Below are 26,049 nucleotides of genomic sequence, written 5' to 3' on the forward strand. Positions count from 1 at the left end.
TTGAAATTTATCACAGTCAAGACGCATTTTGGCCAGGAGATATATACTAACTTGAAAATTTAATCCCCCCAGTGAATAGACTGATTTTAAAAGAGGCCATGTTGTCATTGTACAGACTTCTACAGCTGTAGAATGTTTCCCCCGGGGTCTTTGGATTAGCATAATTCTACTAGTGTAAAAAATCCCTTATACAGACAAGTTCTAAGGAAATGACAAAATACACAACTCAAATTTAGTTTCAAATTCCCTTCAAATTTACAGTTATGTAAACAGAGATGTATGGTTGGAGAAGAGCTCTTAAAGAAAAGAAGATAAAGAAACCCCAAAGACTGAAGCTCAAAGAACAAAAGGGAAGAGAGAGCTCCTTCCTGCTGTCACTTTTTTTTTTTTTTTTTGTAACTGTATAGTCTCAACAACCAGTCAGAAAAGTTACTTTTTACTCCATCAAATATTGGCCTTGTACAGTCTTGGTAAAGTACAATCACCAAAGTGTGATTTAGGAGGCTGAGATCCTGTAGTGAAGATAATACATTCAGAAACATTATCAAGTGTGATTAATTCTGGATTGTTGAGATTAAATTCTGGATTGTTGAGATGAAAATAAATAAACACCAAATAAGAAGTGAAGGTAGTCTATTTTAAGAACAGTATTTCCAAATACAGCTCTGACTAAGTGTGTGAAGGTGTGTTTGAACTATTTTCTGTCACGTTTTCTTGTGTCAGGATTACCACTTCATAGATTTCCCCATCAAGCTAACATGACAACAGATAAGCGAACAAAACCCCAGTTAGAACAGTAAAAGGCATGATGGCTCCAGTATTGTTACTGGAGCCTTCAGAAAGAAACACTTCAGTCTGGTGTTCTACCAAAGGTTGCTAAAACAAAAATAATAGCACACACCGAATACAGTTTGGATCCAATAAGGTGTTAGCATGATGCCACATAGTAAAAAGGAATAACCTGGAAACAGGTTTAGCTGTTACTGACAGATTTTCCCATCCTTTTTTCAGACACTGTTTTGCAAGCATTTCAGACTTTTCTTCTTTTACCTCTTTTGTTTTTTTAGGAAAGTCTAATGATTCAGAGTTAACACAGAAGTAAAAAGTAAGAAAATGTCATGGTAGGAAGCTGACAGAGTGATTTCTTAAAAAGATTAAGGAACAAACTGCATTTGTTAAATACAAAGGTATGCCAGTTCTTTAGGAAAGTGACAGACTTCTACTCTGAATTTGTACTTTAGGACTGACCATCAAAAGAGAGAGAAACACAGGGCTGGCTAACACTTGCAACCAAGACATGCATTTGTGTCTGAAAAGAGAATATTGCACTAAGAAAAGAACCCTGAAAGCTTTAAACACTTCCTTCACTGACCTAAAAATGTAACTAACCATTTCCTATAAGCAGTAGCAAACCTGGCTTGGTCCACATCCCTACAAGTTGATAATACTTTATCAATGAACTGGTATTCCATTTCTGGACCAAGAGAGTCCTGCATAGGAGCACGCTTCAGACGTTTTGTTTCTTGTGTATAACCTTGTTTGCTGCTGGATTCATTCAAACCATCAACATCCATAGCTTGAGCCATGTGACTTGTTGCAGGACTGTGGTGGGAATTATTCAGAGTCTCATCAGTGCTGTCCGCAGATGATACCACTGCACTCAGAAGAGGAAATTTGTTGCTTAGGTGCTGCTGAAGGTAGAACACACACCTTCTTCAAAGGAAAAGGAAAGAAAAAAGAAGAAAAAAGTCATGCACTGAAAATAACCTGCTGTTGCTGCTGAACTGCTTCAATTCACTTGCCATCCCACCAGATTCCCTCACAGACAAAATCTGCTGTCACTGCTCACGAAAAGAGCTCAATGTCACTCTGGCAAATTTGCTGTTACCTAGTCAGGTAAGCAGACAGCTAGTAAAGCAGAGGTGCAGCCACTATATCTTCTGTCTACCTTTTGCTCATCTTTTGTCCTTTAAACATTTGAAGTGTGAGGATGCTCCTAATAATATCTTCTGTCTCTTGCTCAAACTACAGTGATAAGCAGAACCTTAATCTACAAGATACTTAAATCAATTTTTCCATGCAAAAGTTCTGATTACACTCTTGAATGTTTTCCAAAGGCTTAAGACATGGTAGCTTAAAAATTTTTGTTGACTGATACTTTTAAAAATCAGAACAACAATTTGTTTGGAAATATCAAGCAAAGAACAATCCTCAAATCAGAAGGAAACTCTTTTGACCGAGTCCTCTTACCTATGACACCACAAGGTTTCATGTCCTGGGTAATTATCAATCAGTTCCGTGCAGAGCTCCATCTCTTCCTCTAAACGGCGGGGAAGATCCACACTCTGCTCCTCGGCACAAGCAGCTTCTGTCCCTGCACTCTCCTCCTCCTTCTGGAGGTTAGGGTTTTGTTCATTTACCAGTACGTTACTGTCAGTCACAGTTCTGCCTATCAAGGAATTGAGTAAGAACTGGCGATAATGAAATCCACTATGGTCCGAGACGTGCATGGATACCCAATATTTAGTGGATGAAAGTTCATCAAGGAGAATCTGAAACAAAAAGCAGGGACAGTTACCAACCAGTATAAAGAAGGAACTTACCACCACTGTTTCTGCATCCCTGCAGAAAAGAAATTATTACTCCTTTCACACTCTGAAAAGGTAGGTTTCTCAGAAACCTTCCCACAGGCTGATGTGGAGAAAACCCCAAACTACTTATGATAAGAAATAAGCTGTGGTTTGAGAATTCCAAAATGGTTAGGAATAAATAGAGAAGGCAGAGGTAATACACCAAACTACTGATATTAGTTATAAAATAACATATTTATAAGCTGCAAAATTACATGGGAACATCTTAATTACTAAATTGCATTTTAACTTCCTGTACAAAGGGAACAAAATGATTCAAGGATCACTCCTCACCTGAACTAGAAAACCTCTTTAAAAAATTAATACAGAAGATTATCATTAAAACGTCTTTGGATCTACAGAAAACCAAAGCCTCTCACCTAGGAACCTCAGAGTAACAGTGGAAGATGCTTCAAAGAACTGGAAGTAAACCAAAAAGCCAGCTAACATCTGAATTCCAACAGAGGTTCTTTCTTACCAAGCCAGTTTTCTCCATTTTCACACTGAATAGAACAAGCTCTTTGCTATTGTTCTGTGAAGCAAAGAGAATGAAAATACCTCCCTCTCCACTCTTGACAGCCTCTCACAAAGGGCTGTCTTCTACCTTCAGAGGTGAGCTGAGTACCATGGAACTGGCATCCTCCTCCAGAATTGGACATACATGCTCAGTGACCTTTGCCTCAACCTCTGGGTCTGCACTCCCTCCTACACCCTCCCTGACCCTGTGTTTGCTTGTTTTAGTGCTTATCCAACCATAAATACCTCAAAACTTCCTCCCTGCTCTGGGGCACCGGGGAAATGATAAGGAACTGCACCTGGGGATGAAAGGATAACCAGATAAATATGGCAATGTCCACTTGCGCAGAAGACAAGTACCTCCAGAGACCCAGTCATCTAAGAAACAGCCAAGGCCTTGCTGGGGATGTCTACAAGAAAAATTACTTTGTGTCTTATGAACATATTTCCATCTTCTGCTTAGCAAAACAGTATTTATTTTTCTGGACAAGAAAATTAAAGACTTGATTCGCTATTGTATTATACCTTGACAGTCAGCTTTGCCAAATGCTGCAGAACCCAGATGCGATGTGACCAGGCATTGTAGTTGCTTGGATATCTCCCAGCAGCTTCAGAGCAGACGTTCATTTCCTCCTGCACTAGTCGGTGAATTCTCTCCACAGGTGCTGCTCCCAGGTTTCCTTTAGTCGCAAGACTTGGCACGGAGTTTTCCTGCATTAGTTGTTGCAGCACCCATCGTCTGGTTAAACAATGTGAGGTGTTAATGGTGAGAGAGCAATTTTAAGAGGAAAAAAAAGGGGTTTCATTTACATAAATCAATTCTTCCAATACCTCAATAATCTGAACTACACTCTAGCTAGATAAGAATAAGCAGTGAACATAACCATTTGAATGCTCCCCATACTGAAACTATGACATTATGATCACCTCCCAACATATTTAACTCTAGCTGCATCAGTTTGCTCACTCTAAGTTGTCATGGCTACTTACAGCATACAGAAAAAAACCCAGAAGGAAACGGAAATTTACCAAAAAATGCACACTGTGCACATGGGATTTCTCATGAGCTCCTCTTTCAAAGTCTTGCACAGCACTAACATGAAGTATTCATCAAGAGATAGAAAAAAGTCATTCAACAAAAAATTAACTCTATTTTGTCAATATCTTTTATATCTGACAGTACTGCACACAGTAAGTCAAATTAATTTCTGTACACTATCAGCAGTAACAAAGTGCAAAATGCTTACAGTTTGTAGAGTTATAGATATAAGCAAAACAAATTTTTTAATTGATACATATTTGATTTCATGTGACTAAGTACAAAAGTCTAATTTTTTTTTTTTTTATTTACTCTGGACTGACTTTTAGTAGTATTTTAGTAGTATTTTTACAGGCAACCTCAATACTGCATAAGCCATGCATCGACAGCCCCTACTCAAAAGGGTCCTACAAAACCAGACCACAGATGTGTAATTTTCCACAGAACAGCATACGCCAACAGAATTCCAACGTCCCCAAGCTGAACGCTTTGGAAAGCTGGACATCCTGTTGTCTGCTACGCAGAGGTATTTCTGTCTTGTACTGGCTCACAATGATTCCAAGATCAATTAATTGCAACTTTCAAAAAACTGTCACTCCTAGTTAAAAGACATCAATAACTAAAATAAAAATAAAAATTCATTTTTCTTAAAGAGTGAATTCTGTTTTGCCAGTCATACATGAAATAATGAAATATTATTAAAAATATTAAAAATGTCTTTGATCCAAACATCATCTTTTAGGATTTTTTCACTTCAACCCACAGATTTGCAAGAAATGGGAAACTGGAATATTGTCCAGGCACAAAAACTAAATGAGCAGACAGTCACTCCTTTAAGAAAAAACGTGTATCATTTCATTAACATTGACTTCTGAGTAAAATAATAAAAAGACAAATTATTTCAAGCCTATGATTACTTCAGTTTCTTAAAATGAGGATGTTTCATAGGGAATTCTGATAAATTATAGATAGAGGACAGAGTGAAAAAATATAGACTTTATGCTCTCTGTGGCTGCAACCTTAAAAAATATAAAATGAAATGTGAACTACTTTCTATAAAGGCGATCAGAACTTCTGAAAATTTAAAATGTATTTTCACAAACTGCTGAATATCATGGTATTATTTTGGAAGTTTTTAAGATAAATTGCCTCTAATTAATTTGGAATCACTGTCACTTTTGCATGTTCCTTTTACTATTATGGTTCCTGGAATTACTGCAAATGAACAAAGGATTATTAAGTGACTACTGCACAATCAATAGATGTACTGACTGCATAAGTACAAGATCTATCTGAACCACCCAAAACATATAGCAGGTCATCTGGCAAAATTAATAACTGGTATTTTTATATGTTTAGTGAGTGTACTTGTCATGTTAAAGAAAAAATAATACGTTTTATTGAATTTTATTAATAGTCCCATTCTATTTTTTTGCACTTCTGTCTTGGGTTTCGGTAACATGGGGAAAAGAAAACCCAAGAATAATCATTATACTGATGCATAAAAAAAATTTTTGCACATCTTATTTTCTAACATATATCAAACATGGTCAGCATATCCAAATACAAACCAAATATTTGTACAATCATACTGAAATATATTTTTCTTATGCAAGCGAATAAGAACAACAAATTATGACACTATTAAAATACTCATAATACAAGATTGCATGGAAGTTATAGACAGAATTCTTTACTATTTCTAAGACACAAATAAATAAAAAGAACCTAACATTCTGACTAATTTCATAAAAACTTATTGTTCTTCATAAAATCATGAATGACACCAGGTTCAGAACTATTTAAATGCAAAAAAACCCCCTATTTTTCCAGTGTTTGTTATCATATACAAAAGGTTAAACTATGACAAACTCTAAGATTTTTTCCTATTATCACTATACACTTTTGCTTTAAAGCCATCAAGCAGCACGAGTCAGTAGCATGAAGATGATGAGGAGTAGTTGAACGACAAAATTAAAAATCAGTGCCACAGAAATTGATTGTTGTTGCCACTATATCAGTAGTACTGAGAAAGAAACACGAAGGAATATTTCATGTATTACATTCTAATTAACTCTGAGAATTTTAAGCTCATGCACTCACAAAGAAGAGCTTACCAACAAGCTCCCCTTCCAAAAATTCTCACATAGTCAGTAAGATGGAGCTTTTATTTAGGTTTTTTATAGAGTATGAGTCCCCTAATATGGTATCAACTTTACAGTTGTCCTAATGTTGGACATGTTAAATGCATACATTGCAAACTGCTTCCTAACCTGTTACCTTCAACTCTCTTTAAGGTGTCTATAAAAGGATGAGTTATCCTTTTATTGGCAGAATGAATGAAGATCACACTTATACCAAAATTTATTTTGTTTTAAAATGAAGTTGAGCAGTGGATCAGTACTTCACTTGGCTGGGCTACAGGCATTTTAAGAATGCTCAGCCATGATTGAGATAATAAGCTTTGTGCATTTATGTAATTATGGAGCTATCTTATCCAAATGTGTGATCTGTTATTACAGTACTTATTAGTGGTGGTTTAATAACTCTGCTTACATTAGAAGTGGTAAAAATAAATTCACCAAACCAAATAGACCAGTACTGAAATGGAAAAGAACTCAGCTTCGGTAATAAAGATTAGCTGTTACAGATTCTTCTCTTTCTGGAATGCCTGTAGACCACAATATAGTAGTAAGGTGGAGGGAAAGAGGGAGAAACCTACAGTGCTAAAATACTTACTATTGATGGCATCGGAATTTTCAGGCTGAGATTTTAGGTGCTGCAAGACATGACAAACCTTTAGGAAAACTTATTCCTCCCACCCCAAGTTTATTAGAAAAGTATGCAGCAAAAAAGTGTATATGATTCCAGTTCTAAGGGTAAAATACAGGCAGGTAGCTTCAAAAGCCAAAGCACAGTATTCCACAATGACTGTATCAAAGATTCAGCTATATTGCTAGACGTCTTCCTTCACCTATGGCTCTTCTTAACCCAGGAACGGGAAAAAAAAAATCCTAGGAAAAATGGTTTTAAGGAGTCAATAAAAGGCAGGGGAAACAAACCTATGAATCCATGTTTCTGGACTCTTTGGAAACTTGGTTAACGCCAGTTTTCCAAGATGCAAATCTTTTAGTGGATTTAAAGTGCCAGACAGTATTAATTCTTTCCTACAAAAGATAAAATAAATCTGTATGAATAAAAGTGGTAACCTGGAAACAGAACACAAATTCCAGTAACAAATGGCATGGCATTTCCTTTGTATCAGAACTGAACTTCACTGTCAAACTGCAAGAGTTTAAAAACCCTCTGGTGGATTCAGCTGTTCCACTGTGCTATACATACATGCACACTATTCATCAGGCCCAATAAAATAAATCCAGATTGAAGAACCTTATCTTAATCTGAACATGTACAACCCATTGGTTCTCAAACCTACCCAGAAATCAGAGTCAGCAGCCAGTAGGGTTATATATAAGAATAAACATTTCTTCTTGAAATTAAGCCCTAAGATCATTATGTACATCTAAAAATACTGTTCATTATGTACATCTAAAAATACTGTTACACAGAGCACTCCCTAACACTTACTTTCAGTTTTTAAATGCTGCTCAAGATGCAGTATCAAGGTCCCCTTAATTTAGAAAGAAGGGGAAAATATTCTCTGTGCATAGAATATTTTTCAAACTTAATAAAAAGGCTGAAATTACTGAGTTTACTTAAGTGTAAAACAATTTTTGGTTTAAGCAAAATAAAAAAAAAAAAAAAAAAAGAATTTGCCCTGACAAAACAATTTTCATCCAACATAACCCTTCCCAGAGGACCTCCAACACAGAGCAAAATGAAAGTCCGTACTTGGCCTTCTCACAAAATCCTTCTTCTTTGCACAGAATTCCCTGTCCTCACCCTCCTCCTTCTAGCCTTACAACTCTTATTGCCTGTCCTGACCATGTTTGTAGGCATCACCCCATGGTTCCTCCAAGGACACTGGTTCCTCCAAGGACACAAGTCTTCATATCCTATTCTCCAATCTAGTGGGTAGCAGCTTTGAAGATACAGTAAGTTACAAAGTTACCATCTGCAGAAAGAAAACACACATTTCCCAAACCTACAGAAGTCATAAGAATATCACTGAGAGTGCAAGAAGCAGAAGAAATGTTGGCATGCATTTGAGTTTGGTTTGGTTTTATTTTATAATTTATGATTCATCATAACATTAGGGACGATATCAGGTTCAGCAAGAGGGACACTAGTAAGTAAGGAGCAGGTGATCAACTTTCTGACCAAAAAAACCCAGGGAGACAGAAAAGATCAGCTAACTAGTAAGAATGTAAAACTTCTCTGCAGTCTTACATAGAACATATAATGTGGTCCTAAAGTTATGGCCTGAGTAGCATAAACAAGTTGACATATTTCTTTCCTATGAGTACTTATATCCTTTTCTGTCTGTTTTGATAGTTTTCAGTAAGAAACTGACTCCATCTGGTACTTTGGCTTTGTGTTGCTTTAATTGAACTGTATACCCAGGGTCAGAAGCTAACGGTTGCAACTCTAGCAGTGAGCAAATATTATTTACAATTGAAGAAAAGTGGTGAAATGTATAAATCCTTAATGAAGTTTTGCTTCTGACAGCTAGTGAAGTCTACTGACTGCAGAGAACAGCCTGCAGAGATCAGAAACATAGCTACTGGGACATCTGTTTTTATCTGAACCAAGTTCCAGCATGCTTCAGACTGGATGTTTTAGCTGGTTCTCCAGGTATACCAGCCAGAAGTGGCAGACTGACCAGACCGTTCTGTGCCAATGCACTGACTTTTGGAAAGCACGCAAGAGAAAGATTCAGGGAATGTCAACACTAGAGCAGGTGGAGCAATTGCCCCGTTATTGCATTGCAAAAGGTGACATTTTGGTAAAAACAACTTACCACACAGACAACGAAAACGCGGCTTAGATCAGTCTGGTACTTGAATGCATGTACATATTTAACCCATATTTAGATTATCAGGCCACCTACCTTCCCAAATCTTAACTCTCAGTGAAGAAATTGCTCTTTCTATTTTAAAGCATTAACTGTAAATAAATAGGCTCACACTTATATACTTTTAAGGTAAATTTCCTCTTTTGCAAAGTTGACAAACAGTACAGACAAGATTCCGTTTCACTGTTGTGCTAGAAAAGCTGGTTTTATCTTCAAAGATTTTCATATGAGAGATTCCCTCATTCACAAGGACTGAAATCACAAGTATCATATACACCCTACATAAATCTCTTCAGGGCTCTTTCAGCTAACATCCAACTTGGGGTATGTAATTTCTAGTTCACTTTCTTGCCAGGTGGGTCATAGATAATTTTTCAGTGTTACAGATTGTAGCTTCCACAAAAGATAACCTGAAATTTTAACCTGCCTTATGTGACACCTTTGAAGCCATTGATATTTCATAGTAAAAACACTGACTTTTTAGAGTGTCTTGTTACCTAATATCTTTTGACTTTTGACCAGTTGTACATGACAGGAAGTATAACAGCAAGAACAAAAGCAATTATGACAATTCCTTTACAATCACATAAAAATTTTGGTAATTTTAACTTGTAAGATTTCTGAACTTCTAAAAACACAGAATAACTGAAACTATGATTAACAATTGGAGATATCTTGTAGCCCATTCAGTACAAAAGGGGTTTTCCTCTCAGTTCTAAGAAGCAATATGTCTCCTATTCTTTAGCATGTCTTTCTATACCACATAATTACACCTAGCTCAGTTCTCATAGTTTAGGTTATAGTCTCTACCTGCATTTCTGCAGCTTCCAACTTACTTCTAACTTCAATAAATAAATAAAACACAAGCCTATGTGGTACGTAGTAGGCACATTACAATTGTTTAGAATAGCTTCAAAACAGACAATCTACTCCTTCCTAGCAGATAGCATGTTTAAAGTTATAGGTTCTCCTTTGCTTCATTAACCAGATACAACTTTCTGTGATTGTCAGCTGAGCTGAAATGCTCATTTGCCCTCCACAATGCCACTTCAGTCTTCTGACTTGGTTGAATGAATTTGGTAGGACAAACATCCTCTAAGCAAGATGAAACCAATCATCCCATAAAAGATCCATCATGTTCTGCAAGCAGAGTGCAAATTTGACACAATTAGGTCTTAGCTCATACTAGCTCAGGATAAGGATTTATCTCCAGAATCTGTGCAGAACACAGTGTGTCCTCCACTCTGTGACTGTATATGTCACACATCTGGCTAGCTTGACTGGTAATTTGCTGAAGCAGGAATTTCACAGAGAAGCTGAAATGTTATGTCAACATAACAAAAGCGCCTACCCTTCAAAAGAGCAAACTCCCAGCTGCAGCCTGAAACAATGCAGGGTCAGATTCAGCAAAGCAGTTCCTTGGCTAGAGCAGGCTCACTGATAACTCCACAGATACTGCCTGGCTTGTATAACAGCCTCTCCCTGGATGCTAAACAGACCTTCAAACACAGAGCGCCAGCGAGGTCACAGGTCCAGAATTTGGGGAGTGATGTCACTTTCTGTAGTAATATATTTTAGTAAACCATCATAAAAGAGAAAACAATCCTCATATACATTCTATCTGTATTCCATATTAACATTTTTAATTCCATTTACTACTTTTAATTACACTTACAACTTTGAACTACTCCTCTCATGCACTTAAAAGCTAACTCTTTCAGCTGTCAGGCAGAACAAGAGCCAGACTGATAAGGATGAACGCACATGCAACAAAAAAAATTTCCATAAAACCTAAAACAAAAACTTGAAATCAGTTATAAGTACCGTAAGATTACATTACTGTAATAGCTCTAGTATTATACATGCTCCTAATTCCTTTTTATCACTTGAAAGCTACTCAAGCTATACATGACAGTAAGCCCTTTGTGATCACATTCACCCCCCTTTCTTAGACCTGAGAGGCTAGAAAGATACAGATCACAGCAGAATCCTTCAGAACTACATCAGCAAGAAAGAGAAATGAAAAAGCTCAATTCATCATATCTAGGGCTGACAGCTAAATGCAGCCATTATCTTTCTAGGTCATTTTGTTAATGCACCAACTACAATAATGCACCTTAACTACACAGGTCTTATTTTTATGAGAGCCCTCTTAGAGACTATCATAATCTTCTGTCAGTCCTCCTACAGTTTTGAAACTATACCTTTAAGACTGTCTTCAGTCTTACCTAGGCAGCAGAAAGAGAATATTCTTCCAATTCTGAGATTGACAGAAAAATTATAAAATTACAGGGTTGTAAAGAACTGTTGTTCACACCTCCTGAAGAGCAAGGAGGTAAATTCCTGCTTTTCCTCCATAATGACTCCTGGAGAAGTTCTGCAGCATGACCTAGGGTGAAGCTATACTAAACCCAGTAGGTACAAGAAAGGAGCAGGAAGCAGAGGGAACGTGTCTGAAATAAAGGGCAGACACCCTCTCCCCTCCTCTTGCAGTGTATCTACTGAGCTCTATTCAGCTCTGACAGGCTGCATTGGTATGGCAGCAAACTGAACCAGAATCTCAAAAGGACTCAGAACGGGAGTAAAATAAAAACAGTGAAGATACTCAGGAGACATCAGTTGGGCACTGTGTGATTCAGCAAAAAAGATATGCCCATCTAAAGGTTAGAAATGTCCCTCGTTACCCGACAGAAGGACGGAGGAGTGAAAGTTCAGTGGGACTTACTCTGAAAATGTGGAGCAAATATGTGCCCTCATATGCAGCAGTGTAATCTTTGGTCTGCACTACCGGAAAAAAAAAAAAAAAGGCAGTCCCAAACTATCTGCAATATACAGGATAGAAAAGACTCTTAACATTCCTTCTGAACGCCTCAGCTGACAAGCTCTTGCTGTGTCACTAATTACCACTTAAAACAAAGCTTACAGATGACTCATATAAGGCCCGGGTCTTTCTGATGTCATTCCCTGAGTGCAACATACCTCACATTCCAGGCAGTGGTGAAGTCGGGGTTCAGCAGCAGCAGGGTACACGTGATATCTATCAGCTCTAAAACGACAGAACAAGAGGCACCATGACTAGTAATGATTCACACACAGCAGTGTTCCCCCCGCACTTCCTTTAATCCCTGTCATTCCTCTAAGCCTCTCTGCTACGGGCTGCTGTACCTACGGATGACCATCTCCATAAAATATTGCTGTCTTGCTCCAGAAGGAATTATAGTTTAATTTAAGAGGGAGTAAAACCTGCCATATCTTCCCTTTTTATTATTTAAAATAATGAATTGAGTGTTCCGTCAGCAAGGGAAAAAATCATTATATAGAATCCTTGTGTATTCAGCAATTTAAACTGCACACACACTGTATATATCAGAAAAAGAGAATCTTCAAAGAAAATCCAAAGAATTTAAATACGATAGTACAACTAAAAATATACCCTACTATTTCAGTACAAGTCTGAGCTGCAGATGACTGCCATATACCATATTGTTACAAAAAATACACACACTATAAAAAACCTGTAACTAGAAAAATTAAACACCATAATCATGAATTAGGATTACAACATTACTCCACTATTAAACTGCACAGAAAAACTGTGAAACTGCAGAAAAAAAACTTTAAAGACATTATGAAGTGCTTCAGACTGAGGTCTTAAGTCTAATCCACTAAAAAAATCCAAGCAAAAAATTAACCATGTTTTCCACCCTGCATTTAAGCACTACATACTGTAGATTTACACATTACACTTATTTTTAACAATTTCATAAAAACAAGATTGAGGTATACAGTTGTTGAGGATGGAAGACTAATTTCGTTGTAACCTAGTCCTTCCTTTCCCTTTGCACTCTACTGCACCATTCCAGCAGTTTTGGGTCCCGTCAGGGAAACAGTGGGGATTCATCAGGTGTCTCCACTCAAGCCTGAGATACCAAGGACTGTCATTAACCTCTACTGTATGAAGGCACAGCATCACATCAGTCAACCTGTCCTAAAATCACAAGTCTTACATTTACATGGTAATTTTTCAAGTGACCAAGAAGTTCAAAACTGAATGTTACTATCCAGGCTTTTACTGTCCATAAAGTTTGGCTACATTCTCTCCTAATCAACCTGCATTTAACATACTAAAATGATTGTACTTCAGGTGACTTCCAGCAGATAAGAGGCACTTCACTACTTGAAGGGAAAAAAAAGATGGTATCTCATGGAACCAGGTCTCTGGTTAATGTAGTTAATGTGACCATAAAATGAAATGTGAAAAAGTCAGTGATGAAATGCAACAGTACTGGAACATATATTAATGCAAAATGAAGAGGGACATTCTTGTATGTTTGAAACAAAAGTTAATATTGAAGAGGGTCAAAAAGTGGAATAACTTTGTGTATAACTGTATGATTGATTGATCATTTATGTCGACAAAGTAATTTTGTGTTTCCCATGATGTTCTTCCTTACAAGTACCACACAACACCATCATTCAATGAAGAGGGTTGATGTGGGGTGTGGTGTAGAATTCTTCAGCATACTGTTGATTTTACACTAAGCTGTGGTATTTTGAAAACTGTCTCAAGGAACTAACTTTCTATCTTCATGGGTTTTATTTAAGATTTTTTTTTCCTTTAATGAAAGATTTCTTTTTAAATGCCTCTTTGTTGCCAAGGAATGAATTTCTCATACGCGCAAAGCTTCTTCCTCATTTGCTGCCTGAAGTACAAATATTTTCCTTTGGCTTATCCAATCCATGAACCAGCAAAGTATTTCAACACTTATTTAATTTCATGCAGCTGAATATCCTAAGTCAAAAAAAACAGGATTCCTCACATATGTAAAATTAAACATCTACTAAGTGTTTTGCTGACTATTATTTCAATTTTACCTTCAACTTAAACAGAAGCTGCCTACCATTTTGCCATTTTCCCATTACAGAGGTTCACTGAACATTATCAAAGGAAAGATGGAGACAAAAGGAAAATCTCAAAGTAATACTCAGTATTTTCATGTCAATGTTCTTTGATGCTTTCTGTAAAAAGAAGACTCATGAAATGTGGATTCTGAGCCAGAGATGTCAAATGACACAATTTAGTAACTTCTGAGCCACTTTTCAGTGAAAAGCTTTATGTCAAATCTGGCACACAATGATAGTGATTGCCAGCTATTTTCCTCTCTGTCAGTAAAAAAACCCAACATCTTTTATTTACGATTTAAAAGTACTTTCCACTGGATATATTTTAGGCAAAGTATGGCATTACAGGTGCTCACAATGAACATGCCCTTTTGTACATTAAAGTCTCCCCAGCAGCAAAAGGAGAAATAAAAAAAAATATGGCTTTATCTTACTTTTTAAATATGGCTGTATCCAGGTTTTTAGACATTCTGGAAGCAGTTTGCAGTAATCTCAGAAAACTATCTTGAGATAATATAAATAGTATGCCTCCATAAATCTTAAAAATACCAGCGAAAGGATAAAAACATATTGTAAAGTTAGGATTTCTAAACTGAAACTGTAGTAAGAGAAGGAGCAGTAATGGTTGTGGATTCCAAGCACCCAAAAGAAATTGTAACCAAATTAAACATCTGTGACAGTAACCCATCAGTGAATGACTATGAAGCACTTTCTTCTTCCAGGATCCAGCCCAAGAAAATATCAGACACCACATCTGAAAGCAGACACTTGAATCAGCACCCTGTTTTTCTCCTCTGTTCTACTTTAAATGGCTTACAATGATTTGAACAAAACAGAAGAGGTAACAAGACACTACATTCGCAATCACTGTTTATTACAAACATCAACAGAATGTACAATTGAGTTTTAAAGCAGTAATAAACAAATCTATTCCTTCACTAGATTCAAAAGAAAACAACTACCTGCAAAATGCAAGCATGCCCTTGTGTCTACAAAAAGGAAATTGGAGCAAAATTCCTGATACGTCAGAGAAAAAAGTAACATCTCTTGATAGGGTATACCTGCTTATGACACTTCATAGATAATTCTCTGAGGCCACCTGGGAAAGTCTTTCACCTTTATTCCCTCCACCACTGCAGTTCAGTTTCTGGTAAAACTTCCTACCAAATGTGAAACTCAATTACTGTAAGACATACTAAACTCCTTTACAAACATGTTATTAACATGAGGGTCCTGATCATTTGTGTTTGACATTGGTGACACAAAGCCTCAGCAGACATGAAAATGCTGTAGATCACCTCTTCTCACACATTTGAAACTGACTTTTGTAACAGAAGAGACAAACGAGAATGGAGTTTCCTTTTCAAAACAAACTCAAAAGTTGCAAAATACAGGCAGTAATCTAAAATTCATGCTACTGCAGTATTCACCCACACAGTTTTAAGATCTGCATTTAGAGAGGAAGAGTTCTGCAAGGTTTCATCTGAGACATTCCTCAAGCAATCGGTGCATCCACCATCCCAGCAGAACCAGCAGGTGCAACAGTGTCACCACCACAGAGTGCCTGCACAGGTGTGACTGGAGCAGGGTGGCAGCCCACCAGCACCCAGCTGCCCTTTAGGTAATGGCTATCAGGGGCCATCAGACACCCAAAAATGTGACACAAATCTCAGTGTGTGTACTTTGGCTTGAAACAACAAGTTTCTATCTGTGTGAAAACTTCCAAGGGAAGACTTCACCATAACAACTGAGACCAAAAATGAAGTATCCCCACAGGACATCTGCAGCATGATCACAATAAACATCACAAATTCCTATCTCAGCCCTGTAAAAAACACTGCCAGTGACAATCACTGGTGTTGCTAAGACTGGCTGCGCTAGTACGTTCAACTTTTTAAATGCCAAAGTTTGTATCTGGCTAGGTGCCAGACTCAATATTAATTATATTCCCTATATTAAAGCCTTTTTTAAAAAAAATTATAATACATTATCAACCTTTTCTGTTATTCAATGTTACTCTTCAAAATGCTTGCATTATATATCCATGTGTTTGTAAAAAGGAACTACAGTGTTTCATAATCTAGACCCCCACCTTCAGGTAAAAAAAGTAGGCAATATTGCCCTTCATTCATTTATTCATCCATTCAAAGGCTCACTAAAGACCTCAGTCTTCTTTCTCTATATCATCCCTGAATGCAAAAGAAGCTCAAGTGCACATTTACAGACTCAACTACACCATCTGACTGTCCCTTACTCCACAATTTAATGAGGATAAGTGCACAGCTGGCTTCATCCACTTGAAGTGAAACAGAGTATAGTAACAAAATACTAGAGAAAAGCAAATGCCAGTTATATCAAGAGAGGGATGTTACTGACCACACATTTTTTCAAATCTACACAGACCTACTCTCAAAGCCTATCTGTTTGAGACGGTAAAACACATCGCCAACATGATGACTACATGCCAGTCTGCATCAAATGTCTACTATCCCACTATTTAAACGTAATTCTTTAACTCACTACTTCATAAAGCAACTAGGGAGACTGCCTTTTCTATAGCTGCAAACAACACAACCCAGTGGATAGGGGCTGTTTGGTATGCTTCAAAAGGGGAAGACAGTCCCCCATATTTTAGCACACAATGGACTCAACCATTGCGTTATAGATAGATTAGTTACGTGCAAACAGAAAAGAAATAAAATATGATAACAGTCCCAAACTGAAAACCAGCTGCATGTGAGATATTAAAGATCTGAACTCTTCAGGAGGTCACAGGGTGCTCTTCAACATAAAAAATACCCCTCTGAGAAACAAAAATGTGAAAACTACCATAGCAGGTAGAAGATACTAGAAAGAAGGTTTAAGAAGAATGAACATCAGAAATAAGACACTGAGATAAGCCTAGAATAAGAACGTTCTTTATTCCAATTGCTATTTAAAAGAGACTGCAAAAATAAAGAAAATTTCATTTCATAAACAAGTTACTCATTTTCATTCTTACTTTGAACTGGACATGCCGTAAGCAGTCAAATATCTCCTATGTCACACCTATTTATAAATATTTATTTTGAATTTTTTAAACAACATATACTAAAGAATTTTTCATGCAAGTCATAACAAACTAAAAAACAAATCAAACCAAAGAGATGAGAAAGGAAATAAAACTTTACAATTACCAAGACATATAGACTAATGATTTCTGATACTCCTATATCTGAAACACACTACACTTGTTTGTTACTTCAGATATATGTATCACCACAGTTTTCCTTCGGACCCAGGAAAGCAGGAGAAAATTCCATATGTATCAATTAACATTACTTGCATAAATAACTCACTGAAGTAAGTTGTCTCTCTCTCACATTTCCAGCTTGGGTAAGAGAGAAAGGATTTATATTTTCAACTCATTCAAGTTGGCAAGATGCACAACCCAAAGCCTGCTCTTCTCCTAAGTAATAATCATTCCTTCTATAACAGGTTGAACTGGCATTATGAAGGGTAAGTGACCTGGAAAAGGCAATTGAGTGCACTCTCAGTCTGTCTGCAGATTACACCACGTTGGATGGGACTGCTGATCTGCTGGAGGGTAAGGAGGCTCTGGCAGAGGGATCTGGACAGGCTGGACATGGGCTGAGGGCAACTGTATGAGGTTCTAATGGGTCATGCCCTGGGGTCACTACAACTCCCAGTCTATAGGCTTGGGGAACAGTGGAAAAGGACATGGGGGTGTTGGCTCAGACTGGCTGAACATGAGCCAGCAGCATGGTCGAGTGGCCAAGACAACCAATGGCACCCTGGCTTGGATCACAACAGCATGTCCAGAAGGACCAGGGCACTGACACACTGAGGAGCTGGAGCGAGTCCAGAGAAAGCAACTGGAGCTGGTGAAGGGTCTGTAGCCCAAGTCTTATAAAGAAGAGCTGAGGGAGCTGGAGGTGTTTAGCCTGCAGAAAAGGAGGCTCAGGGGAACCTTATCGCTTCTCTACAACTACGTAAAAGCAGGTTGTAGCCAGGTGGGGGTCAGCCTCTTCTCCCAGGCAACTAGAGATAAGACAAGTGAAAAATGGTCTCCGGGTGCACCAGGAGAGGTTTAGGTTGGACAAGAGGAAAAATTTCTTCACTGAAAGTGTTATCAAACATTAGAACAGGCTGGCTAAGGAAATGGCAGTCATCATCCCAGGAGGTATTTTAGAAGATATGTAAACACTTAGGAACGTGATTTAGTGGTGGACTTAACAGTGTTAAGTTTATGGCTGGACTTGATCACCTTAGGGGTCTTTTCCAAATTAAATGATTTTATGATACATAAAAAATGCGCACTAAGAACCACATAATATAGTATTCTCCAACTGGGTAACTTACCATCTTTGTTCAGCCACTGTTTTCTTTGTCTGTAGAGGAGAAGTTTATTGTGGACATATGGCAAAAGAAACTTGACGCACCAGCTCTCCACACCAAGCTTGTTTTCTACCAGGACAATAGGGCTCCGGTTATACCTGGCTTCAGGGCAGGGTATTAATCCAATTTCATCTCTTAAAAAACAGAAAGAAACATAATTAAACTTATTTCCCATAGATAACAATTCTTTTTCTCAATGGAGCATGCTGGCAATGCTTCCCACCCAATCAGTCCATCATCTTTTTTCCTCACTTTTGCTGAAATCCATTATGGGAAAAGTTTTATTCCATTTTCCCAAAGACCCTAAATGAGGAAGGCCCCTTTTTTTCTGTATTTTTAGATTATCACCTAAGCAGTTTAACTCAGCTGAATTAACATAAGAACTCCTGTATTTTTAATAAACATGCAATGGAGATGTAACAACTGCTACTGAAAGAGAAACAAAACATGCTAACTTGTACAGGCACCTCACTACCCAAAGCTACCCAGGTGTGCCCTGCAGCAGCATGACCAGGTGCTCTAAACAAAAAGATCACACAGAAAAAAATCATATAGACAGCAATATGCTTGCTTCCTCATGTCCCATTTTTCATTGTTCTTTGCAAGGCAGCGTGATCAACAGGGGGAAGATTTGAGACACAGAGGCCAGTCTGAGTAAAACAGCAACTCTGTATGAGGGACCTTAGTCCGGCCTTTAAAAAAACAGTGACAAACACTTGTGCCAGCAAACAGAGCAGAAGAGACTCAGCCATTTAGTTTCAATGAGCCACACCATATTTTACTTTTTCCACGTTTCTCTAACATGCAGCGATGTTGAAATAGCAGTTTTAACAGCTTCTTAAAAAAACCATTCAGGTTGTCAAGCATTCACACTTGTTTGGACGGAAAGCAATGTTATTTTATACTTTCCATTACGCATAATTTCTCCACCAACTCCTGTTCAGTGGAAAAATTTGTTGCTAAAGAGAGAAATCCTCAGATCTCAGGCAGGACAAAAAGGATAAAAAGTGAATTCTCCATCTTAAGTCTTCTCAATACAAGATCTACAGATACACTTCGAGTGTCAACCCCTCAACCTCAGCTCAATTATCTTAAATGAATTTTGTCACTGGGCACTTTGAATGTACTGATTTAGTTTTGTGTCCTTACTGGATTACTCATACAGTAATCACAGTGACACAATGCGTTTGTTTAAGAATGTATTTGCTTATTCAGAAAACAGATTTAATTTTCCATACATCACAACATCAGAAGCCATAAAGAACACAAGTGAGGTGAACTTAAGGTAAGATACTTGCAAAGCATGTAGTTCTGTCAACAAACACACACCCAGGTCCCTTAACCTTCTCTGGTCATCTGAGGACAGAGGGAAGAAAAAAACATTCTCCTACCTCATCAACAACAAGCAATGGCTATCAAACCAATACCCTAATCTGTGCTGCTCCACCTAACACAAGTTAAGCTCTTCATGAAGATAGTCAGATTAAACCTAAAATGATATTCCAATCTACTTATTTCAACATGGTATCTCAATAACTTGAAATTTGTACTCACTACTGGATCTTTTCTTTTACGAATGTTAAATTCAGCAAGCCAAACTACCTGGCCTTGCATATAACGACCCAAAAATGCCCAAATGCAATGAAGATACAGTCACCCACAGCTTTATTCATTAACTCTGTGAATTACTTTAAGAATTTACCAACTGTAACTTACAAACACTACACCAAAGCAGGAGAGAAAAACAGTATAAAGTAAGGAGAGAAAAAACCCCAAAGCATACATCCACACCTTCACTTTCTACCAAACACAAAAAGTCTGACTCAGGTGAGCTGTTTCACAACACTGCTTTGAACATGTCAAAATGACAGATAGGTAGGGTTTGCACAAAACTGACAAGTCAGCCTGAGACACCCCAACTCCAGAATGCACTCAGCCAGTCAAAACCACAACAGGACTTAAGCACTGCATAGTGAAATTCACTAAGACACAGTACAACACAAAAAATGGTTTATCTGGTAACTACTCAGTTTTTGCTAAGATGCAAACCAGGATTTGTCATTTGGTAGGAATCTTGTCTCCAACACTATGTTATTGTTCTTGATGATTCATGTGGTTCAGAATCACAGAATATGCTGAGTTGGAAGGAACCCACAACGATAATCAAGTCCAACCCTTAGCGCTGCACATGACCATCCCCAAGAGTCACACCATGTGCCTGAGAGCATTGTTCCAACACCTCTTGAGCTCTGTCAGGCTTGGTGTTGTGACCACTTCTCTGGGGAGACTGTTCCACTGCCCAGCCATCCTCTGGGTGAAGAACCTTTCGCTAATGTCCAACCTAAACCTTTCCTGACGCAACTTCAGGCCATTCCCTTGGGTCCTGTCACCGGTCAACACAGAGAAGAGATCAGTTCCTGCCCCTCCTCTTCCCCTCATGAGGAAGATGTAGACTGCAATGAGGTCTCCCCTCTGTTTCCTCCAGGCTGAACACGCCATGTGACTTCAGCCGCTCCTCATACGGCTCCCCTCAAGGCCCTTCACCACTTTCGCTGGCCACCTTTGGATGCCCATTAATAGTTTAATATCTTTCCTCACATTGCCTTCAGTTCCTGAGAAGCAAAAGAATTCACAATGCAAAATACCAGTAAAGCAGATTTATCTGAGGTGGGGTGCCTATCTCACACACAACAAAATTCATTCAAGCCACCATCTATTTCTGCTCCTGAAGGTCCCTCAGGTCTCTGGAAGGAGCAAGTCACAGGGCAGGTCTGCCAGCCGAGGAGACACTATTCGAAAATGCCTCTGCTCCAGTCATGTACCCAAGGAAAGCTTCTGTAACAAGACTCACATGCAGACACTGCTGAATTAGTGCTTGCAAAATGAAGCAACTGACCAAGTAAACTGGCCCTGGCCACATGACAGAAGTTGTGCCTGTTCACACGACAGGACTGCCCAAACTCTTTGCAGGATGGAGGATGCATTTAGATGAAGTGACAGGTGCAATTTGCTCACAGTACTGAAGGTGACACCAATTGAGAGGTGCTGTTCATTGGTATTTGTACTATCAGAAGCACCATCTAAGGTAAGGTTCAATTTCTCTCCCTAAATTTCCCAGTTTTCTCATATTATTTCTTGAAGTTCAGGAGTTATTTGGTACTTTCACATTTATTTTCCTCAAAGCAAGCACCACAGTCACATTCCAAAAATTTCATGCATTATCTCAGGATACCACATAAGAGCACATTCCTAAAATACACTGTGGAAGCAGTCAGAACTTAGATGGAAGATTGGTGGAAGATTTTAGGTGATTTGTCATCAAGTCTGCAGACATTACTATGCTTCTTCAACCCTAGCTAAGATCAGCGATGTGCAAAATGACATCTGTAGCTGCACAATCCAGACCTTAGATGTGGCACAACAGTACTGACAAACCATTGCAGGACCTGCTTCAAGAGTCCCAGTCTGTTGACTCAGTCATTCAAGTGGCCCTCCCCAAAAGAAACCCTAGCCAACCTACTTTCAACTTTTAAAGCCAACTTTTTAAACCCTTTCACAAAACCATAATACCACAGTACCACTAGGGAAGGAGGCATTTCGTGAGATGACAATTCTTGACAAAGAGGTTTTGTACACAAATGCTGGACTACCATCTAAGAGTTCATCTTTTCAGTTATGCCCAACAAATTAATGTACTTTTTTGACAAGCACATCTATTTCTGCTTCACTTTACATATAAAAGAACAGCAAAGTTCAAAGAAAAAGTATGTATTGATCTCTTCATTTCTGGTGATCTGTTCAGTTCCAGTAGGATAGCTCCCATACATGAGTTTACCAAGACCTGTGGTTGGAAGACTGGGTAAAAATATCTCTCAGTAAATTCTAAAGAAGCCTTAGAAAATTGAAAACTAGCATGCTAACACAGTTATCCACCTGAGGAAAATGGAGCTATCAGAGAGAAAAGACAAAAAAATTCTGCGCTGTATATTAGAAGTAAGCTAATCTTAAAAAGCACACAGTCTTGTTGCAAATTTCATTTAAAGCAAAAAAAAAAAAAAAAAAAAGAGGAACATAAATCCTAAATTCTACTTAGTTAAAACTGTATTTTTACATGCTTTTCAGTGCTGATCCTATTTTAAAACTTACAAAACTATGAACCTGCCAAAACAACACATCCATTCTGAGAGATGTGAAGTGGGAAGGTGCACAGTCAAAACCAAGGGTCAATAAATACTGGAGAAGAGGTGAGTAGGGGACAAAAGTATGCTAAGTGAATAGGAACATCATGCATGTGGCAGATTCTTTATTTTCAGTGAAGCTAGGCAGATTCCGTGTAAATGAATTCAAGCCTGGATCTGTGACATGCTGAATTCCAGAGGACACCTTTAGGGACTACAGCTGGTTACAACTGCATTGGCCATCAGCAGGAGGACAAAATGAATATATGTAAATATATACATGAAAACATCCAGCCGGCAGAGCTGCAGCTTAGATTAGCTCAGCTGGTTAGAGCATGTGGGTTGCGTGTTTGAGCTCTGTATGGGCCATACACTTCAGAGATGGACTCCATGATCCTTATGGGTCCCTTTCAACTCCAAGTATTGTGTGAACTACGTGAAAATTGGTGCTCCAGAGGTAGAGAAGCAGCATAGCAAAGGGCCCACAGCCTGCACTGGCTTGCGTGGTCCCATTTCAAGTAGCATCAACCAGTTAAGAAATCTAGCAGACAGAACTGCCACTTTTTCTACTTTGGGGGTTAAACTTGCAGTAGCTTGTGTTTTCCCACCTGAAGCATGACACAGTGCATCAGTCAGTGCGCACAACTCTTGCAGCCTACTTTCATCTCTTGGATTACACCTATGACAGAAAACTGCAACCACAGCATATCCTTTAAAAACTCCATTTGCTACCAATAAACAATTTTGGTGAAGGAGTGGGAACTTAGGAGAATCAGAGCATTCATTCATAAATATTGGCCGTTTACAGCACATTATGCCTCATATGCTAAAAATGAAGCTCAAGGCAAAACACAGTCTTTTTTTAAACAGCATCCATATGTTGCATTTTAAAACCTGAACACCCACCCAAGTTGCTTACTACATTTACAGAAACATGGCGGTATTTATTCTAATTCTCTCTTTTAAGCAAAGGGATAAATTAAGTGCCATAAAATTTCCTATCCTAATTCTGTGATTCTATAAAATTTCCTACGTAATTGCTTAGCCTACCATTTTCTGGAACAGATTAATAGGCCACTACCTCAGAGACTGCAGTGTTCCCAAGACACAAATACACCTCAGCTAAGTTATGAAGGTGTTATTCATTATGTGGTACCTCATTTGCCATAACCAACATGGAGCTCGCATAAATAGATAGAAAGATGCTTCCCTAAACCACTGGTGTCTTAAAACAAAAGCTGTGAGGGAAAAAGAAATAAGGAGGTACTTGAAACAGGGTGTCAAAGCTGGTCAACAGTAGAACTGAAAATAAAACACAGACCATCTGCCCCACAGATTGTTGAATAAATCTGATTCTCACAAGAGAGCCATAAATGCAGTTTGTGTTTTCACAGTCATTCTGCCTCCTTCAAAACAACACACTGGCACCTCTATCAACAGATACAGATTTGAGGGTGGCATTCACACACTGCACTGTTCGTGTAAGGGTGCAATTCAGTGAGCTTCAATCCCGAGTTTCGTTCCCGCCGGCGCCGATGCTCTGCCCCAGGCGCACACAGAGACCTAGGTGCGTCCCGCGGGGCTCAGCAAGGCTGACCCACCCGCCCGCAAGGCTCAGCCCCACCCCGACGCTGCGATGAGTTTAACCCCGCCAAACGTCAAGAGCGAGGAAAGTTCACTTCAGAACTTTTCTTTGAAAATACAGTAGTCATCGCTCCCACATTCCGGAGGCGCCGCTGGTGTCCGTGACTCGGTCCCTTTCACCGATGAAGAGGTTCTCGCCGCCGGGCTATGGATTCCCGCGGGCGCGGCGCTCAGGGGCCCAGGTTCCCGGGGCCGGTCCGCGGCGCTACCGGGGCAGCCGAGGCGGCAGCAGCGCACGGGATAATGCGGGGCACCGCGCCCTGCCCCGACAGGCTCAGCTGCCACGGCAGCTCGGAGAAAACCCGGCGGGTTCCCGCGGCCGCTCACGGCGTGACCTTGGGCCCGGCAACCGGCCCTGGCCCCGGCATCCGCCCCGCCCCGCCCCGGCGGGACCCGCACCCCGCACGCCCGCGGGGCGAGCACGGCGCGGAGGGCGGGCCGCGCTGCCTCCCTCCCTCCCTTCCGCCCGCCCGGCCCGGCGCCGGCCGCACTCACATGTGCGGGTTGCGCTGGAAGGCGTTGCGAATGTCCTTCACGACCCGCTGCACCAGCACCGCCACCTCCTCCGGAGACTCGGCCATGTTCCCGCAGGCCCCGGCGGCCGCCGAGCGCTTCCGGGGCAGCGCCAGCCGCGGGGCGCGCCGGGCGGGGCGCGGGCAGGGGCGGGACGGGGTGGGCAAGGGCGGGACGCGGGCAGGGACGGGCAGGGGCGGGACGCGGGCAGGGGCAGGGACGGGCAGGGGTAGGGACGGGCAGGGGCGGGACGCGGGCAGGGACGGGCAGGGGCGTTGCGCACGTGATTTGGGCAGCTCGGGCGTTCATTATCGCAACAGTCACGATAGGCGCTAAAACACGTATCGTTAACGACAAGCAGGTGTGTATAGCCTTCCTCGACTCCGAAGAGAGATGGGAGCGCTTATCTTTCAGGCTGCATGCGGAGAGGCGATTGCAGTTCTGAATCATGACTCCTGCGTTTGGTTGTCGTCGGGAAATTAAAACGTTATTCCGAAACAAGTTGTTTCACAAGGTATTAACTGTGCGTGACTGAATTGTCTCTTATTTGAAGGCTTGCAATGTCATCATCTGCTTCATTGTTGCCTCCAATCCTTCTCCCCCCGAGAAGGCCTGGTGGACACTTCTGTATGTTCTCCTTCAGGGAAAAAAAAAATGTCTGGAGAAAAGTGCTCAGTCATATGTCATAATACCTATAAAAACCCAAAAAGGTGGATGTCCAATATAGAAACACTGAATGTGTTCTTACCTGCTGAAGTTCACAGTTTTTTGCTAGATTTTTTGTATAAACCAGCCTTAAAACTGAGATGTGTTTCATACAGCCTCTTGCATTTCTATTAGTTAAATTTTGTTATATTACAGTGACTGTTGGAAGGTAATAGTGCTTTCTTACGTTGTTTTTTCTGTGTATGTTTCCTGAGATAATAATTTTAGGTGTTTGTGAATGCCTCTTTAACCTATAAGTTGCTATATTTTTCTACATACATGCCTTATTTCTTGTTTTCACAAAGTACTTTGGTTTTGTTTTGTTCAGGTTCATATTCTTCTAGTTGAAAGTCATGTAGAGCACATATCCTGGAACTAGGAGCCAGGATTTGCTGCTTTTTCAATTCTCATGATCTTATTTTTTTTCACCATTGTAGTATTGTATATAGTATGTATAGATATGTAGTATCCACTTCTGGACTGGGGACTGGCGTTACAACACTAATTTCTGTAGATAACCTGAGGATGCTCCCCCATATAATTTCAGAA

At 39.6% G+C, this 26,049-nt stretch overlaps 1 protein-coding gene across 1 annotated transcript; it reads right to left on the reverse strand.

Moving 5' to 3' along the window:
* Positions 1 to 573: 573 nt before the first annotated feature.
* PTAR1 (protein prenyltransferase alpha subunit repeat containing 1) lies at positions 574 to 24,905 on the reverse strand. The gene is made up of 7 exons (XM_027881796.1): positions 24,778 to 24,905; positions 18,425 to 18,594; positions 12,140 to 12,206; positions 7,248 to 7,352; positions 3,672 to 3,885; positions 2,251 to 2,552; positions 574 to 1,713 (listed from the first exon to the last, which is right to left on the reverse strand). The coding sequence occupies exons 1-7, from the start codon at positions 24,861 to 24,863 to the stop codon at positions 1,365 to 1,367; spliced, it is 1,293 nt and encodes a 430-aa protein (XP_027737597.1). The 5' UTR covers positions 24,864 to 24,905; the 3' UTR covers positions 574 to 1,364.
* Between the last annotated feature and the right edge of the window lie 1,144 nt (positions 24,906 to 26,049).

The sequence above is a fragment of the Empidonax traillii genome, unplaced genomic scaffold (genome assembly GCF_003031625.1).
Source record: "Empidonax traillii isolate 1590-97213 ecotype Southwest subspecies unplaced genomic scaffold, ASM303162v1 scaffold7:size3022706, whole genome shotgun sequence".
NCBI lineage: Eukaryota > Metazoa > Chordata > Aves > Passeriformes > Tyrannidae > Empidonax > Empidonax traillii.